Source organism: Cygnus olor, chromosome Z, assembly GCF_009769625.2.
Source record: "Cygnus olor isolate bCygOlo1 chromosome Z, bCygOlo1.pri.v2, whole genome shotgun sequence".
In the NCBI taxonomy this organism is placed as follows: Eukaryota; Metazoa; Chordata; class Aves; order Anseriformes; family Anatidae; genus Cygnus; species Cygnus olor.
Window position 1 is genome coordinate 65,020,154 of NC_049198.1, and position 19,311 is coordinate 65,039,464.

At 41.6% G+C, this 19,311-nt stretch overlaps 1 protein-coding gene and 1 non-coding gene across 2 annotated transcripts; both read left to right on the plus strand.

The window, feature by feature from the left end:
* Positions 1 to 2,324: 2,324 nt before the first annotated feature.
* MARVELD2 (MARVEL domain containing 2) lies at positions 2,325 to 10,914 on the plus strand. Its single transcript, XM_040540400.1, has 6 exons — positions 2,325 to 3,547; positions 5,126 to 5,158; positions 6,176 to 6,312; positions 6,891 to 7,062; positions 7,468 to 7,518; positions 8,409 to 10,914. Exons 1-6 carry the CDS (start codon positions 2,534 to 2,536, stop codon positions 8,523 to 8,525), a joined length of 1,524 nt encoding a protein of 507 aa, XP_040396334.1. The 5' UTR covers positions 2,325 to 2,533; the 3' UTR covers positions 8,526 to 10,914.
* A 1,328-nt stretch (positions 10,915 to 12,242) lies between these two features.
* On the plus strand, positions 12,243 to 12,314 carry TRNAG-UCC. Its single transcript has one exon. It is a non-coding gene; the product is annotated as a tRNA-Gly (tRNA).
* The last annotated feature ends 6,997 nt before the right edge of the window (positions 12,315 to 19,311 follow it).

Genomic DNA, 19,311 nt, shown 5'->3' on the forward strand with positions numbered 1-19,311 from the left:
TGAATTTTACTAGCAACATTTTAACAGCAGTCTTGTTTGTAATCCTTGGTTAGCTTTCTTTTCCATTGTATCAAATATTTGTTCTCTGTCCTAGATACAATCTAGGATAAAATGTCTGGGCAAACTCTTCATTTTTACAATCAAAAAGATTTAAGTGAGAATAAAACTGAATTGATACAAACAGTGCAGAATGCTTTGCACATTGTTTATCATGACAAAAAATATTAACCTGGAACTTAGATAGAACTGTATTTACATGTAGTGTCAGATAAGAGATGTAAGAAAGAAGATACAAAGGGAAATGATCCTTATTTCCCTTGAAGCAGTTATATATCCATGAAACTACAAAAAATATTTTAAGGAGTGCTTCCTCTGAAATTAGATAGCAGCACTGATTTTTATCTTGTGGATTTTTTTGCCTATCAAACTACTGAGAGTACCACATATTGCGTTTTTACCTTGCTGGGTGGCTCTCTCACTCCACTCCTTAGAAGAAGAGGGAGAGAAGAAAGTATGCTGGAAAGGAAAAAGACTCACAGGTTGAGACAAGGGTTGAGATAAACAGAAAAGGAAGAGGGAAAAAAAAAAAAAAAGAGCAAAGGTTGTGCAGAAGCACAGAGAGAGAGAAAAGAAATTACTCTACTTCCCATCAACGAGCGATGTTCAGCCATGTCCCAGGAAGCAGGGCCTCCATATGCACAGTGGATGTTTGGGAGGACAGACTTCTTCATAATGAGAGCTTCTCCTTCCCCTTTCCCAGCTTTTCTTGCTGAGTGTGACACCATCTGGTATGGAATATCCCTTTGGTTGGTTTAGATCAGCTGACCTGGCCATGTCCCTTCCCACCTCTTGCCCACCCCAAGCCCACTGGCTCTTAGAGGGGTTTGGAGGGAGTCTTGGTGCTGTGCCAGCACTACTCAGCAATAGACAAAACTTTGGTGTGATACCAATGCTGTTCTACCTACAAGTGCAGAGCACAGCACTGTATAAGCAGCTGCAGGGAAAGTTAACTCCATCCCAGCGAGACCCTGTACACCACGGGTTTTTTTGGAACAAAGTTTTTTTGGAAAACTACATCTACTGAAGCTTCTATGTCTTATATGTTAGAATGCTTGAAAAAAAAAAATTTTTTTTTTTCAATTACAAGAGTATAGTGATCTACATACAGATTGTTTAGTGCTAGTAGAGTGACACAGCATGATATGCTGTATTTTGACTCTACCTTGCCTTCTGAACCATGGGGTTCATTTATACCTGTAGAGCCTCAGATACATTTCTATGACCTTGGTATCTCTGAAACAGAAAAAGAGATTTAATTGTGATGGTCTTTCTAATAAAGGATTGTGGTCACACCTAACTGAAATGAGACTAACTTCCTTTTCTTAACCAAAAGAAAGAGTTTGTCAGGGCATCTGACGAAGTGTTTCATAGTTACCACTGTAGGATTGTTTTCTGAATTTAACTATGAAGTACTGCCCTGGAGGATGAAGTCTGTATTACCCAAGAACCACCCTGTAACCCAACATATGTACTAAACACTGTTGGCACAGAGCCATGGAACATAATACTGACAGTAGCAACAAGAGAAAAGAATACGTATAGCTTGAATTGACAGTGATGAACAGAGGATATTACTGTCAGAAACCAGCAGCTGTTAAGCATAAGTGAAGGGGGGGACTTGTGTGGTGCGTGGGCAGTGACTCCTGCTACAGCAGCTCCTGGGTTGATAGAGCAAGAGACTTTTTTTTTTTTTTTCATGGTAATACATGGTTGCTAGGTTAAAGGTTGAAGTAGCTGTTGATAAAGAGCCTGGCGTGCCAGACTTAACTGAGGAAAAACAGGACAAATGAGAATGAGCGGGATGGATTCCCTCTTACTTTTAGCCAGCACAGTGGAAGTGAGCTACCTTGCAGCCAGCCTGAGGTTGCTGCAGCTCAAGCAGTCATGGATTAAAACAGAGGAATAGGAGAGTGACCAAGTATCAATGGCTAATTTAACAGATTAATGTGCTACAATGGCATTCACTAAAGAGATACTTGTCTGCGCTAAAGTACTCCTTTAGCTACTTGGGTGGGCTATAAGGTCAAGCCAGCATCAGTACAAGTTTCCCCAGCTTCCCCTCAACTTCGCGGGATGAGCCCTGAGCTGAATACTAAACAAGACGCTCCCTGCCCACCCTGAGCCATGAAAGTAACCCATACGGATAAGAAAGTGAGTATAACAAACAGTGACAGCAGTAAGTTTAAGAAAACCTTCCTTCCCCCTGAGGCCGCTCCTCACCTCCCCGCCCCGCCCCGCCCCGCCCCGGCTCGGCTCGGCTCGGTTCGGGGTGCCCGGACGGGGCCGGTCTGTCTCCCGCTGCACCTCGGGGCTCGCCGGGTTTCCGCCGCTCGGGTGCCGCCCGCCCGGAAGGCGCCGCAGGTGAGGCCGCCGGGGCGGGCCGGGCCGGGCAGGGTGCGGAGCCCCGGGGCCGGTGCCGCAGCGGGCAGGTGCCGGGGCTCTTCCCCCGCCGCCGCCGCGCCGAGCGCCGGCCATGTCGCGGAGCGCCTCGTCCCCGCCGCCCGCCGGCTCCTCGCCGCCGCCGCTGCCCCTGCAGCCGCCCTGCGGCCCTGTCGGCGGGGCGGACGAGCTCAAGCCGGTGCGGCGGTTCGTCCCCGACTCCTGGAAGAACTTCTTCAGGGGCAGGCGCGGCCGGGAGGCCGGCTGGGGCAGCACGGCGTCCGACATCAGGTACGTGTCGGACGGGGTCGAGTGCTCGCCGCCCGCATCGCCCGGCCCGAGGCGGGCAGAGCCCAGGTCGGTGCCCGGCTCCTACAGGGACCCCTATGGAGGATCGGGCGTCAGCTGCCCCTCGAGGAAGGAGGCCGAAGCCATGCTGCGCGGGGACTCGCTGGGGTCGCTGGAGCACTGCGCTCCCACTGGCATGACCTACAGCGAGCGGGTGGAGGCCTACCACCAGCGGTACGCCTACATGAAGTCCTGGGCTGGCCTGCTCAGGATCCTCTGCGTGGTGGAGCTGCTGCTGGGCGCCGCCGTCTTCGCCTGTGTGACGGCCTATGTACACAAGGACAATGAGTGGTACAACATGTTTGGGTACTCGCAGCCCTACAGCTATGGGGCCGGCGGCACCTACGGAGGCTACTACTACAGTGGACCCAAAACTCCCTTTGTCCTGGTAGTAGCTGGTGTGGCGTGGATAGTCACCATCGTGCTGCTGGTGCTTGGCATGTCGATGTACTACCGGACCATCCTCCTCGATTCCAGCTGGTGGCCACTAACTGAGTTTGGCATTAACGTGGCCATGTTCTTTCTGTACATGTCGGCGGGCATAGTATATGTCAATGACATCAACCGAGGTGGTCTCTGCTATTACCAGTTGTTTAAGACTCCGATAAATGCCTCTTTTTGCCGCGTAGAAGGGGGTCAGACAGCAGCAATCATCTTCTTGTTCGTCACAGTGGTTGTCTATCTGATTAGTGCATTGGTTTGTCTGAAGCTGTGGAGGCACGAAGGAGCCAGGAGGCACCGGGAGTTAATGGAACGAGAGGTAGGTCCTGAGCATCTGTCTTCTCTCTGGTGGGTATGGTGTGGTGGGCACCGCTCTGAGATCTTCCTGTGCCAAAGACTGGTCTTATCAGGTGTGCAGCAAGCCCAAAGCCTTTGAGGGTGGGCTTTCACAAATCTCAGATCGCTGAATAAAAGGTGCATTGAAGATGTCTGGTCCAAAATCTTTTTTATTATTGACTCTGGTAAGGAAAGGGCTCTGTTCACTTTGTAATACTGGGTTCTCTTCCTGCAGCAGGTGATGAACTGCTTCCTGGTGTGTGTTTTCCAAACAAAGGAAGAGATGAACAATGTGCCTGTTCAGCTCTAGTAGGGTTGGGCTTAAAGCCACCTAGCATTTCTTTGAAGAATGTGCTTTCAGCATATGAAGTGCTAGCGTAAGCCACAATAAGAATATGAAATATGGATTTGGGCTTACAAGCAAAATTCCAAGATACTTCTTTTTGTCTTTTTAGCTTTCCATATAGTAGTACTAGACAATAATATTAATAATAGAGCTGCCTAGATCTAGGTGTCTCAGATTTCAATTGATTTCATCTTTTTAATTAAACTATCTTGCATTTGCTGCTGGCTTTGCCCCTACTAGAAACTTTCAGTGCTCACCTAGTTAATGATAAACTGTAATAGTGGAGACCTAGCACTATCAGCTAGAGCATTCGAAGTCATTTGTGTAAAAACCTCTTTCATGTGAATGCCCCAACAAAAAACTTTTTAAAATCAATAGAACTTAACATACCTTTAAAACTTTCAATGAAACCTGCAAAAGCCTAACTTACTAGGCGTCAGCATGTAAATGATTTTAGTAAGAGATACCAAGAAGTTGTGTTTCATCAGCTTTTTGATTGCAGTTTGTTGATTTGCAGCATTTTCATTTAATGCTGTTTTTTTTTTCCCAACATCTTGCATGAAACTGAGGCTCCCCTTTTGAAAAGTGAATTGCAGATGCATGATAAAAGTTTATGTTTAACAAATTTTTAAATATGTCCTTCAAGAATGAGGTGATTGTTGGCATTACATTGAAGGTTGCTCAGACATTCTTCACTCTTATTATCAATGTTATTTTATTCTAGTTATTTAAGATTTTTATTTTTTAAGCCAATACTTCTAAAGCCAATAATACAGGTTAGGCGAGAGGTTACTCTGGAGAGCACTGTGCAAAATAGCTGCTGGTTGAGTTACTGGTTAGCGCGCTGCTGTGTTTGCTAGGCAATGAACTAGACTGCAGAGTGTCAGCAAGTTAATACACTCTGGCATGTGAAATAATAAAGGTGATTGGGAACTGGATGGAGTATTTCCTCTACACTGCTGCATACAGCTGTGCTACAGAAGATCCTGTGGTTTTTGGTGATTGTGTTCATTCCAACATTCTTAACTAGTCTTGAAAGAAATTGATCTAAAAATATTCCTTATGCTAAATCTGTTCATACTTGAATATAAATACATAACTCTCTGTACAGCTTGACTCTGGGGGGGAAAAAGTTTGTGTCTGTTCTTTTTTTTTTTAACCTTATTATTGCTTAAAATAAAACATTAAAGGTCTTCTAATTATTTTTTTTCATAGATGAAAACACAGTCGTCTTTACCAGAAAAGAAGGTAGGAAGCAAATTTATTTTTCTCTTTGTTTACTGGCATTTCAAAATGTGTATTCTTTTTCTTTTGACTCTTTGTTTTGGCTGACCTACCAACTGGGGGGAGGGCGGGGGGGGGACTAGGAAAAGATTAGGTTTAATTCTTTAATGTAGTCGGGATGGTGTTCTACCTAGAAGATTTGGAAGAAGCTTTTGAAGAAGTTACCACTCGTTAGTCTAGGTTATAAAATTTATTGTAGACAGCAAATCTGATGTCTGTTTCTGTATGTGACCTTACCCTCTTTCATGAAGTGACAAGTTCTGTAGCACTTATCATAGAGTTTTGCAGACTTGACTGTAACAGCAGAGCGTCTGATGCATTGCACGTTTTGGGGATTTTTTTTCCCTCCTGGTTGCCTACTTAGATCGGAGAGTAGCCAGTGGAAGCACAGTAGTAGGTGCTCTGTAACTTCAGTTTGCTTCTGTGACTCTAAGACTGCTTCAGGTCCCCTTTGCAAGCTTTGAAATACCAGCAAAAAGGAGGATTTTAGTGCTTCTGATGCAGAAAGAAGCAGGTGCATACACTACAGAGGTTGAATGGGATCTTAATACAAAAGATGTTGATGATTCCCAGAGAATTTCTGGTGTTTCTTTCAGTCCTAAATGTCTCCCAGTAGATACTGTGAATTTCCTACCACTGTCTTCTCTGTTGCTTACTTCAGTACTGAATCAGGAGCCTTTAGCCTTTTTTTTTTTTTTTTTTTGTGTTCTGAGGTGACTCCATGAGCTATTATTTCTGGATCAAGGGATAAACTAGAATAGTAAGCAAGGGGAAGAGGAAACTCCAGTTACTATGTGAGAAACATTACTAATTCTTTCCTAATTTTCTCATTATAGTAAAGGTTGTAAAGAATGTACTGCTGTTAGTTCTCTTATCCCTGTCTTCCCATTAATTGGATACTTTATGGAGTTTGTTATATTGCATTTGAAGGAAAGCTGATTTTATTTGGAACTAATTTTTTTTTTTCCTTTTAAAACTTAGTATGACAGTGATGATGGACCAAGAGAAGAGGCCAATTACAGGCAGCTTAAATCAGTGGAAAGGAAACAGGAACTACTTAATGGTCATATACCTGCAGGCCACATTCCTAAACCTATAGTGATGCCAGACTACTTAGCGTAAGTGACTTGACTTTGATAAATGAACATAATGGAGAATACTCAAATGATGTTTTTCACTCAGTATTTCTCATATATACATTCACGTTTTCTGTGTCATACTGCATGTGCTGTGGGAACTCATAATTCTTTATCAATGCCATAGACACAGTAATATAAACAAGGAATCTGAAATTTTAAAAACCAATAACCCCCCAAACCCAACCAAAATGTTAGAACACACTGTTATAATCTAGAGTGTAGAATAATTACCAGAGTATAATTACCACCACACAGGCAATATATGTGGGAAATTACTTGACTTTTTGCCACTGAAATTTGACTAATCTTCTACTTACTCTAGTGCTAAACTGATAATATTCTCCCTTTTAAAGAGCAGGCCTTTACATGGTCAAGTATAAGACCATAAATTGATTTATATACAATTTGGCATAGCTTTCAATGCTTTACGTACATGAAAATTTCATCAGGTTACAAAATCAGCAAACAATAGAGGAATACTCTATTGATGTCAAGGGTCTGTGTGTTTGTTGAAGTCGTATGTCTAATACTAGTCCCTGAAAATCCTTTTTTTGAAGGAAATACCCAGCAATTCAAACAAATGAAATGCGAGACCGGTACAAAGCAGTATTCAATGATCAGTTTGCTGAGTATAAAGAACTGTCTGCGGAAGTTAATGCTGTATTAAAAAAATTTGATGAGCTGGATGCATTGATGAGACAGCTTCCTCATCATCCTGGAAGTATATATGTAAGTACCTGTGAAATGGGCTCATGGAAAGCACAGGTAGTATTAGGCAGATTCTGACTGACTTTCTTTGGGCACAACATCTAGTAATACTGACAGTGGCTCAGTAGGAGAGACAGTTTTCCCCAAATATGTACTTTCTTGTTTGGTCATCAGTCAACGCTGCTAAGTTGCAATTAGATTGTATTGTGTTTTTTTCTTTTTTTTTCATGCTATCAGCTTTTAAGTTTGAGTAAATTATTTAACTTAACTTATTTTCACTACTTCTCAAGTTCAAAATGTACAACTAAAATAAATCAATAAATTTGATCAACTGAAAGATTGACTTCTGACAAGTATTTTGTAGAATTTACATGAAGATACATAGTGTACTCAATGCGTTTAAAAATGTGTGATCTCTCTTCTTAGGAACAGGAAAGGATATCAAAAGTTCTGCAAGAATACAAGAAAAAGAAAAACGTGAGTGATTTCAGCTTTACATTGCTCATTAATCTAAAGAATAGCAAAGAGAATGTAAATAGTCAGCATTTCTGATACTAGGTACAATTTGCTAGTTCAGGGTAACCCTACCAATTACAGGGCTTCATATATTTTGTCTTTTAAAACTGTAGCATACTACCCACTTGGTTCATGCCAACAACCTGTTTTGACAGTAATGATTTTACTAGTCAGATGTGGAAGAAAACAGTTTTAAGTATTTCAGTCTTCTAAGAGTACATCTCATCTATTAACATTTCAGAGTCCTTTCGGAGGACAGCTTAGTCTTTGGGATCCAGTTTATATATATTCACTAGCTGGCACAAACAACAGATACATTAACAAAAAGAGAGTCTTAGCCTTCAAAAGAAGTTGTGCATTTTCTTTGTGGCATGAAACTGAAGTGGACTTTCAAAAACAATTTCCAGTGTGATCCAAAAGGTTTCACTTTGTCATTTTTAAATGCCAGCAGTATTCCATTACAAAGTCATACATTAAAAGTACCTTTTTTTTTTCTCATAAAATTCAAATCTTGTGTCCACGTTAAGTTTCATTGCCCTTTTGGGAAAAGGGTTTATTAGACATACCAGAACACACCCATAAAATTATGTGGAAGAATGTCACTTATATGTAGAGATTTCTGTTTAAAAGCTGCTTTGTTTACTGAGTAACTACAGCTTATTAAAGCAGAACTTCTTCCAATAGCCCTTCACAAAGGAACGAGAAACAGGAAGGAAATAAGAAAAGAAAGAATATGACTTTGGAGAATAATTGTTTAATGTCCTTAATCAAGAACATCACCGGTAATAGACTACTTTTGGATGAAACTGAAAACATAAATATTAATATAAGGGTTTGTGTGTTTTTGGCAGGATCCTGCATTTCTGGAGAAAAAGGAGCGTTGTGAATACCTAAAGAATAAGCTTTCTCACATAAAACAACGAATTCAGGACTATGATAAAGTTATGAATTGGAATGTACAAATTTAGCAGTGCCTTGACGTCGGGGATACTACTTTCTAGTTTTTAAATCAATATGCATATTTTAAAATATTTATTTACTTTCAGAACTGTACACTTTCTATGGGGATAACTGCCTAATCATTTTGTCACTTATTTAGATATTGTACGTTATGGTCAGGTTTTGTATGCAGATCAGTTATAAGTCCTTGTTTAGAATACCAGTGTTAACATTCTGCTCTCATCAGCCAGTACACAGACTGGCCTCTTAAGAATGCATACTTTATTTGAAAATACTGTATCTGCAGAGTCCACTAGAAAAAGCAGTTCTAAATACTGTGTCAAAAGTGTGCATATAAATGCTGTAACAATTTCAGATTTTATGTATAGATGACATCTTAATGGTATCAGAAAGAGTTGAGCTGTTCCTTGTGGCTGGGGTTTGGTAGGGTAATTCATGACATAGAAGTACTCTATAGAATTATTTTCTACTTGGAAAGTAGGAAATTGGTTTTATAAGACTACTGTATTTTCAAATTCTCTGCTGTATGTCAGAAGTTATCTGGAATTTTACCTAATAAGGGATGCAGAATAAGTTCCCGTTTAAGCAATCATTGTATGGTGGGTTTTGTTTTTTTTATGCTCCTCTGTAGAGATGGCACAACAAATACGTGACCTCAAGGGAAGAGAGGTACAGGGTTGGAATCATGTTTAGTGGTCCACTAGCATTGCTAGTGTTCTCTACATACATTTTAGTGTTCATCTTAGTAGGTTTCTGTGGGCTTAAAGAAAAGGAAAACATGCCTTTTCTTTGTCAGCAAGATACAGGACTTTTTGTTTTGGAAAAGTGTTAAGATTCCCTTGGTGCAGGTGTTTGAGAACTCATTATTCAGAAAATGAAATTGTTTCCCATTTGAAGTATAAATTACTAGCATCTTTTATAAGGGCAGGTAGGATGTTTTGTGTATTTTCTAAAGCATAAATTTTCATATTGTGTCTTGGAGATACAGGTTTGTATATGCAAATCTTCTCACAAGTCAGTGAATTCTCTTCTTTGTATGCTTTTTCACATCTTTGTTTACTCTTTTACTTAGTAAAATTGTTAAAAGCATTGATAGTTTCTTTGTACAGTTTTCTGTAACTCCAAGTTGACCTTTCTGAAATACATTTTAATTAAAAAAAGGCAGTGTAACTATGTTATTCTATTGTTCCTAAAGGCATTTGGTTGGAAAAGAGGTGCTCTGCTTAAGGTTATTTTAATACTTGTTTTACTGATTGTGTTTTCTTCAAAAGGAAAGGTTTCAACTCTGGCATTAATGTAACGGGAGGGTGTAGGAAAGCTGTTTCCAGTTTAGAACAGTGATGGTAGTGTCAGTGTTGCCACCATTTTCAGTGTTGGAAGTGCATTGCTATACCTCGCTCTGAGAGTTAAATTCCCTTTTGAGTTTTGAGCCCTTATCATTCATGATGCAATCATGATGGCTGCAAACTCACATTCGTATTTATGAAGTTGACATTCCAGTTTTATCAGCCACTTAAATTCCATGAGTTTTAGTGGATGAAGTAAACAATACAAGACACTCTGGGAACAGAGTTAGAAAACTTGGCACCTCTTCATTTGAAAAAACTTCAGTCTGATCCACCTGAACAGTCTTTCAGTATTTCTGTCAGTCTGAGGTCAGACAATAGTAAGTGTTATCCTTTGTTCTCCTATTTGTCTCAATTGTCTCTTCTTCAGGCACCTCTCCTTTTCAAAGAGGAGGAAACCCTTCTACCTTATAAAGGAGCTAGACCAAGTGTTTTATACCTATTGTGCTTTACATATTTTAAAAAATTAACTTTTGTTTGTAAGCTCGTTGTCCAAGACTGCAATCTAAATCCCCTTTCACAGTACACTCAGGTTTCTTGTTCTCAGTAGAAATTCTGGGCTTTGTGTCAGTACCAGTAGACAACTAATCGAAGTTTAAGGATCAACTGATGTTTATAAAATGCTAAAAAAGAAGCTTACTATGTTTTCTGTAGAATCATAGAATGGTTTGGGTTGGAGGAGACCTTTAAAGATCATCTAATCCACCACCACAGGTTGTGAAAAGCCCCATCCAACCTGGTGGAAGGGGCATCAACAACTTCCCAGGGCAACCTGCTCCTGTATCTAACCTCCCTCATAGTAAAGAATGTCTTCCATATGTCTAATCTAAATCTAACCTTTTTTTCAGTTTAAAACCATTACCTTTTGTCCTGTCGCTACAGTTAAAATGTCTAGCTCCATCTTTCTGATAAACTCCTTGTGTATATTGAAACATTGCAATTGTAGAATTGTAGAATGGCTCAGGTTGGAAGGGACCTTAAAGACCATCCCCAATTCCCCTGCCATAAGCAGGGACACCTCCCACCAGACCAAGTTGCCCAAAGCCCCATCCAGTCTGGTCTTGAATACCTCCAGGGATGGGGCATCCACAACCTCTCTGGGCAACCTGTGCCAGTGCCTCACCACCCTCTGAGTGAAGAATTTCCTCCTAACCTCTAATCTAAATCTCCCCTCTTTTAGTTTGAAATCATTCCCCCTTGTCCTATAGTTACCTGCACAAGCAAAAAGTTGCTCTCCATCTTTTTTATAAGCCCCCTTTAAGTACTGAAATATTGCAGTCTAACAAATCTGAATCTCCCCAGTCTAGATGCAAGAGTGTTGTGGAGGAGGGACTATATCAAGGCCTTACAGAAGATTGTCTGCACCCTTAGTTGGCCTTTCTCACATAGGAACAAAGAGATGCATCTTCAGTCTCCCTTTGAAAGTGGTGTCAGTTTCGGTCTCTGACGAACTGGCTTCTGGACCCTCAGACAGTGTTTCTGCATACCCTTTCCAGAAACATCATGCTTCTCTTCCTGCTGATTTCCCAACAAATAGGTAGGGAAAAGAGCACATAGTGCTAGAAAAAGGGAAAAAGCTCAGCAGAGACAGTTGAGTGTGGCACTCTCCACATTTCCCAGCGAGGTGCCACAGGAGAAGGCGTTTACCTTCACACCTTATGAAATCCAGCAGGGCAACACTATCACCTTTGTGTAAATCACTTGCTCAATCCTGAGTCTGTCACACGGCCAAAGGTTGCTAAGCAGGCAGTTCCGGTGTATGTAATTGGTGAGCTGGTTTTGATCTAACCTATCAAAGGACGACTGAAAAGAAACTTGGCTACAGTGCTCTGACCATGCCAAAATAGAAACAAAGACATTTTAATCTCTTGGAGAAATCAAGATTAGTGAAATAACTAATGGCTGGGAGTTGAAGCCAACCAAATACAAGATAGAAACGTGGAGTAAATTTACTGAAAATTAGTTACAATCATTAAAAGTGGTCTCTTGATACCCTTAAAGAACAGAAGGTAAACTAGGTAAACTGAATTTGCTAGATGATTATCACCTAGATCTCTCTATGCAGTCTCTTTACTTCTGACTTTGTTAAACTACATGGCTACATGTATGTAAACAGTCTGCTATGTGACCTTACTAGTGTGACTGGGTTTTTTGCAGAAGGTGGTTATCATTTATTTGAATCTTAACAAGTAATATTGCTATACATGGCAAACATTCAGCATGCATTTTTACATAGGGTCTCAGACAATGAGTTCATGTAGGAAGACCTTTTATGCTTCAGTCTTCATCTTAGAAAATGCTCACCTGTCTCTGCAGATCCACAAAGGCAAATGTCCAAGAGACTTGCAGTTTCCACGTCAGGGAGGTATTCAGACAGATGTGTTGGTGGTATAGTGGTGAGCATAGCTGCATTCCAAGCAGTTGACCCGGGTTCGATTCCCGGCCAACGCACACCAGCTTTTGCAGGGCAAGCAGGCGATCAGGCCCAGTCAGCATGGGTTTATGAAAGGCAGGTCCTGCTTGACGAACCTGATCTCCTTCTATGACAAAGTGACGCGGTTGGTGGATGAGGGAAAGACTGTGGATGTGTTCTGCCTTGACTTCAGTAAGGCTTTTGACACCATTTCCCACAGCATTCTCCTTGAGAAACTGGCTGCTCTTGGCCTGGACTGGCGTACGCTTCGTTGGGTTAGAAACTGGCTGGGTAGCCAGGCCCAAAGAGTTGTGGTGAATGGAGTTAAATCCAATTGGAGGCCGGTCACTAGTGGAGTCCCCCAGGGCTCAGTACTGGGGCCAGTTCTCTTTAATATCTTTATCGATGATCTGGATGAGGGGTTCGAGTGCACCCTCAGTAAGTTTGCAGATGACACCAAGTTAGGTGCGTGTGTCAATCTGCTCGAGGGTAGGAATGCTCTGCAGGAGGATCTGGATAGGCTGGACCGATGGGCTGAGGCCAACTGTATGAAGTTCAGCAAGGCCAAGTGCCGGGTCCTGCACCTGGGTTGCAACAACCCCAAGCAGCGCTACAGGCTGGGAGATGAGTGGTTAGAAAGCTGCCTGGCAGAGAAGAACCTGGGAGTACTGGTTGATAGGCAGCTGAATATGAGCCAGCAGTGTGCTCAGGTGGCCAAGAAGACCAACAGCATCCTGGCTTGAATAAGAAACAGTGTGGCCAGCAGGGCTAGGGAAGTGATTGTTCCCCTGTACTTGGCTCTGGTGAGGCCGTGCCTCGAGTACTGTGTTCAGTTTTGGGCCCCTCGCTACGAGAAGGACATCAAGGTACTCGAGTGAGTCCAGAGAAGAGCAATGAAGCTGGTGAGGGGTCTGGAGAACAAGTCTTACGAGGAGCAGCTGGGGGAGCTGGGATTGTTCAGCCTGGAGAAGAGGAGGCTAAGGGGTGACCTTATCACTCTCTATAGGTACCTTAAAGGAGGCTGTAGCGAGGTGGGGGTTGGTCTATTCTCCTACGTGCCTGGTGACAGGACAAGGGGGAATGGGCTAAAGTTGCACCAGGGGAGGTTTAGTTTGGATATTAGGAAGAACTTCTTTACCAAAAGGGTTGTTAGGCATTGGAATATGCTGATCAGGGAAGTGGTTGAGTCACCATCCCTGGAGGTCTTTAAAAGATGTTTAGATGTAGAGCATAGTGATATGATTTAGAGGAAGACTTGTTAGTGTTAGGTCAGAGGTTGAACTCGGTGATCTTCGAGGTCTCTTCCAACCTAGATGATTCTGTGATTCTGTGAACGTAAGAGTTTTCTAACTGGACTAAGTAAGTTAGAAAGGGGCAGTATTCATAAACTCTTTGCTAATTTGTACCTTTAGTACTGTCTAATGAGTATAAACAAGCATATGCATCACATAGTAGGGCCAATTGGCTTTAATGACAACATAGCAACTAAAGATACTGGTGCTAATGAAAAACCTAATGGGTATGGATTTGAATTTTTAGTTAGTTCATTTCAAAATTGTGATGGGATTTGAAGCATTTGGACTATCATAATCTGAAAGATGCATTTATAGATGGCTTGCATCTGAAAGATGCATTCCTGTCCAGAATTAAAATTCTTTGCCTTGACAATAAAAAAATATCCTTGTTCTGATAGAAGCATCATTTCTCCCTTTTTCTGCTAGAATTTTTAGCTTGCACCTGTCTTTTCACGTTGACATTTTATAAATTGGACTTCTTCCTTCTTAAGAAAGGATGGCATGTGACCTAGTGGGAGTAGATCAAGCTACAGCTACATACTTGCTTATAGAAGCAAATATTAACTTATTAAAATGAAGATTTTTTTTTTTAATCTTAAGTAGTTTTCATTGTTTTCCTTTTAAATGTCATAGATTTTTCCCAGGTTTGGTTTAATTGAAAGCCAGTTCTCTTTCTCATCTGTTTCCTGTGTATTTATAAATTGCTCCTGATAAATGCCGCAGTCTGAAAGATATTGAAATGGTAAGTTTTGCTAAGTTCCCTGCTCCTGGTTAAGGAAATGCTACTTTTGTTTAAACGTTATCTTCTTCATTTCTTGTCTTACTTGGATGCAGAGTGACACCCCTTAGAAACGGATGCTTGGTGACTTTCCTGTAATTCAAGAGGTCAAACCCAGTTTTGGCATGTTTCCATTGTATCCAGTAAAGCTATGATTGCTCTGCAGAGATGTTGGCTAAAATGATCTGTGCTTCATTATGATGCTTATGAAATTCTTGGTGACTTAAGTCTACCTATTTGTATTACCCACCTACAGCAGATTGGATCAAAGTAATGAATAAGTGTGCTGTAACAATATAGTTTTTCACTGGTGACAATGTATGGAGTAAAATCTTGCTATTGATCAGTTGATTCTGCAAACCTGAAAGGGTTTGAATTTGTAGAAATAGCTGCTCAGCTTTTAGTATATTGAATGCTGAATACTTGAGTTAGGGGTGGAACAAGAAACAAAGAAAGAAAATCTAGAAAAAAAACAAGTTAGTCTTATTTAGGGTTTTCAGATCTGTTTCCTTTAGGATAATACATTTATTTTTTAATGATGTATGTATTAATGATACGACATGCTTTTTTAACAACCATACTTGAGTTTCAAACTTTACTTGAAAACATCTGTTAACTTGTATAAAGGTCAGTACACTGTCTGTAAAGTAGTTGTGCTTCTTTCAGAAAATGACTACTGATGTTAAGAATAATCATGTTAAGTGCTCGTACATGTAAGGACTGTTGCTTGGCTTTGGTGCTGCTGTTTCTTATTTGGATTCCAGTTTTTGCAGTTCACATAATCCTGAAATTAGAGTAGGGGAAATAGTTTTTCAGATTGGAGGTCCCAAGAAATAGTGCATAGTACCATTTCTGATTTCATGCACAGAGCCTTACAAAAGACTTCACTGCTGCATATTGGTTGCTTATTCATCTGTAGATAGGTCTCCAGTTCCTGCTTTCTCAAAGATGTGCTAACTAGTGCATGTTTTATGCAGTAGTTTTTGTTTTTTTTTTAAAGAAGCCTTGTGGTTTTGTAAACTACACTTAAACAATTTAGTTTATAAATTCTTACAATTTGTCAGATAGAATTGTTTTGTTTTTACATAATTCCCTCTTCCTCCAAACCCCTTTACATTGTTCTATTCTTCTTCGGGAAAAAAAAAAAAATATATATATTAAGATTAAAGCTACTTGGAGTCTTTAATGCCTAGAAACATTCTTAAAAACTGTACAGTAGCTCTATTTTTTCTCTACCTCCTCTGTGAAGAAATGAAGTTTTGCACCTACAGGTAGGACTGAATATATCTTTTATTGTGCGCTGCCTCTAAAATGGATCAATGCTGCTCATAATTATTTTAGGTATAAGCAAAACATAGTCATGAAACATCAAAGTGCCTGAAACTAATTATTTACTTTTATATTTTTGATGTCTGAAAAGAAAAAAAAAATCTGAAAAGATTTCCAACTATTTTCATACATGAAGCAGCACACTTTTACATAATTATTTCTTTTTACTTGTCTTGTGGCAAATCAAACACTTGCAAGCTTTTAAAACTGCATGTAATTTTCATTCCAGCAAATGATTTCAGACATATTCTTACAGTTCCAGAATCCACACTAGGAGATTTTAAGTATAGTTTTAGACCTTGTAAAATTACTGGAACATGTAAAACACCTGTGATATATTTGTTTGTCCTAAAAAATTACATATGCTTTTCTATTCCTACAATGCATGTACTCTTAGGCTTTCTTCCTCTATGCCTATCGTTCAGTAGTTAAGGTGATTTTCTTTTTCTACCACTGTGTATCATTCTGTTCCAGAGATACATAAAAATTGTATGTAGGCAAGTGTAAATAAAATGTATGTAATTTTTCTTTTTCACAACAGATTTCAGATGTTTAATGTTTCATAATTTTTATCCTGATTTTCTATTAGTGAGTTTGTTCTGATAACAAATCTGTCACCTTGTTCACATCTGATCTTGTGTGTGTGCTTTTTCCCTGCTACTTCACCTCCATAAAGGCCAATCCATCCTACAGCAGCACAGCAGTCATGTCTTCTCAAGCAATGTGACATTAATTCATACAGATGAAAACACACTTATTTAAACAAGTCATTCTCTAACTAGTGCTGTTGTAATGTAGGGACCATGTTGTGCTTCATTTGCCATCATCTGATGTGATAATAGTGCAGAATTTTTTGTCAATTGTTTGCCACATTGTTAAATGTGGTTTTAAAACCTTTACTACAGTAGTTGTAAAAGGTGGTTAGTTAACATCTGTAAACATAACGGTGCTTTTTCAGTGTGAGAAGCACAACCAAACTGTCTTCTGTCTGCCTATGAAGATAATCACTATTACAAGGGCTTCACATTTCTTCTTTGGAGAGTACATGAGACAAGAACACAGTTTTTCTACTGGATGTTAAAACTGTGACAGTTTGTTTCTTGGTAGTTTGTGTCTTGACAGAGTTTTGTGCAAACAACTGAATATCAAGGCTGTAAAATGAAATAGTCTGTTGTCCTGTCTTGAAAAGCAAGTGAAAATAAAAAGCTCTAGGAACTTTTCATCTCTAATTCCTACATTACACCATCTTCTAGTGTACCGTTGTGGTATTTATAGACAAAAAGTAAACTTTTCCAAAGTTGCATTGGTATGTATGGTTAGAACTCATCCAGTTCACTATCATGACCAGTATGTTAATATCTAAAAGCACTTCTGCTGTAATTTGTGATATCAACAGCTGCTGGATATGAGCTAAAGAGGTTTTCTTTTATCGTTCAGTCTCTTCATTAACCGTTATCCTGGCCCTCAGAATTAATTGTATGCTTGCAAAAGAGAGAAGCAGTAAAGGTAAAAGAAACTTGAGTGATCGTAGAATATCTGAGTTGGAAAGGACCCGCAAGGATCATTGAGTCCAACTCCTGGGTGCCTAAAGGACCACCCCAAAAAAAAAAAAATCTTCAAAATATGTTTCTGCTCTCCCTGAGAAAATTCCTGCCAGAACCATTGAGAGGAACACTAGAACACTAGGTGGCTGAAGGTCAAGTAGCGTAATTACTGCCCAACCTGCCATCCACCCAGTTCACAACCCAATACTCCCGAAGCCACTTGAGTTGTTCAGCTTGCTCATCCTCACTGTTATCTGGCTGAGTACCAACTTGAGACTAGTTTCCAATGGATCACATAGTATAAGAGCAATTGTGTGCAACTGTACATTCACTTCTCAGTACTTTGGACTATTTCTACCACATTTAGCAGAAGAGAAACAGACCCAAAAAATCTAGTTTTAATTTCGTAAAAATATATATTTCTACTTGTGTTCCAACACAAATGCTTCATTGCAAAATTACCTGCTACTAAACGAGTAACACAAGAAACTCCACACAGAATACTACAATCCTTGAGAAAAAAGATTTTACATTTTTGCTTCCAGTAAGATGCCTGGTCTGAACGAGGTCTCTAACCAGCAGCAGCAGCAGATCATCACTAAACTGCATCCATTCACTTAACAAAGAGTAGCTTAAATATACAATGGGCTGTATTTCTTACAAGCAGAAGAGGACTGGCATTTTGGGGATGAGAGAAATCAGCTGGTACTTGCATTTTTAAAACCAGACAGGGATAGGAGCTGGAGTTTTAAATGGTAAGTAGTGAAAAGCTACATCATGTGCAATTAACACAGGAGCAATAAGCGCACCTGTGCCATGGAATCTCAACACCCCAGCCTGCTTTTGAAATGCAACTGGGAGTTAACTGTTGTATTGGGTTTACATGGCAAGGTTTTCGTACCAGGGGGGCCGCAGGGGTGGCCTCTGTGAAGCTGTCCCATGTTAGACAAGGGCCAGTTTCAGCTGGCTCCAAAGGGACCTGCTGCTGGCCAGAGCCAAACCAGTAAGTGATGTTTGTGCCTCTGGGAGAACAGATTTAAGGAATAGAAAGAACTTCTGTGCAACAGCGGCTGGGAGAGAGGGGTGAGAGCCAGCCCTGCAGCCCCCAAGGGCAGTGCAGCAGGAGGGCAGGAGGTGCTCCAGGCACGCAGCAGCAGTTCCCCTGTGGCCTGTGGAGAGGCCCCTGGTGGAGCAGGCTGTCTCCCTACAGCCCATGGGTCCCACATGGAGCAGATCTCCACACTGCAACCCGTGGACGAGCCCCCGGTGGAGCAGGGGGATGTGGCCTGGAGGAGGCTGCGGCCTGTGGAGGACCCCCGCAGCAGCAGACCCCGGGCCGGAGCTGCAGCCCGTGGAGAGGAGCCCACGCAGGAGCAGGGGGTCTGGGGGGAGCTGCCGCCCAGCCGGGGGGGACCCTTGCTGGAGCAGTTTGCTCCTGGGGGATGGATGGACCCTGTGGTACGGAGCCATGTGGGAGCAGTTCTTGAAGAGCTGCTGCCTGTGGGCAGCCCCCTCAGGATCAGTTTGGGAAGGACGACATCCCATGGGAGGGACCCCACATGGAGCAGGGGCAGAGAGCGACCATGAAGGAGCGGTGGAGATGAAGCGTCAGGGACTGACCACAGCCCCCATTCCCTGTTCCCCTGCACCGTTTGGGGGGGAGGTGGATGGTGAGAAGAGGGTGGATGGGGGGAATGTGTTAGTACCTTGCTTTTAGTTTCTCACTGCACTAGCTTGCTAGCAATAGGTAATAAACTATTAATCTCCCTATGCTAAGTCTGTTTTGCCCGTGACGATAACTGCTGAGCGATCTCCCTGTACTTATCCCAACCCCTGAGCCCTGAGAGGCAGTGAGAACGGTTGTGGCTGATCTCGGCTGCCCAGCTGGGCAAACCACCCCAGCTACCCGCACTGACAGCTCAGCTCACTGCAAGAAACCCGCCAGCAGCGCACAGTGGCGAGAGCCGCCTGTAGGGGCCGGCGGCAGTCGGACAGAGGCGTGCTTGCGGAACGCCCCTCTCCTGGTCGCTGGGACCCTTGCCCGGCCGCTGACATTGCCCCAAGGTGTTTAGGGGAAGGCATCGCCCGG

Bases quoted from the DNA above. Each gene is read 5' to 3' on its own strand.
- MARVELD2 (XM_040540400.1), top strand. From the start codon at position 2,534: ATGTCGCGGAGCGCCTCGTCCCCGCCGCCCGCCGGCTCCTCGCCGCCG. The intron at 5,159-6,175 runs GTAGGAAGCAAA...TTTAAAACTTAG, and splicing joins CGTCTTTACCAGAAAAGAAG to TATGACAGTGATGATGGACC. The intron at 7,519-8,408 runs GTGAGTGATTTC...TGTTTTTGGCAG, and splicing joins AATACAAGAAAAAGAAAAAC to GATCCTGCATTTCTGGAGAA.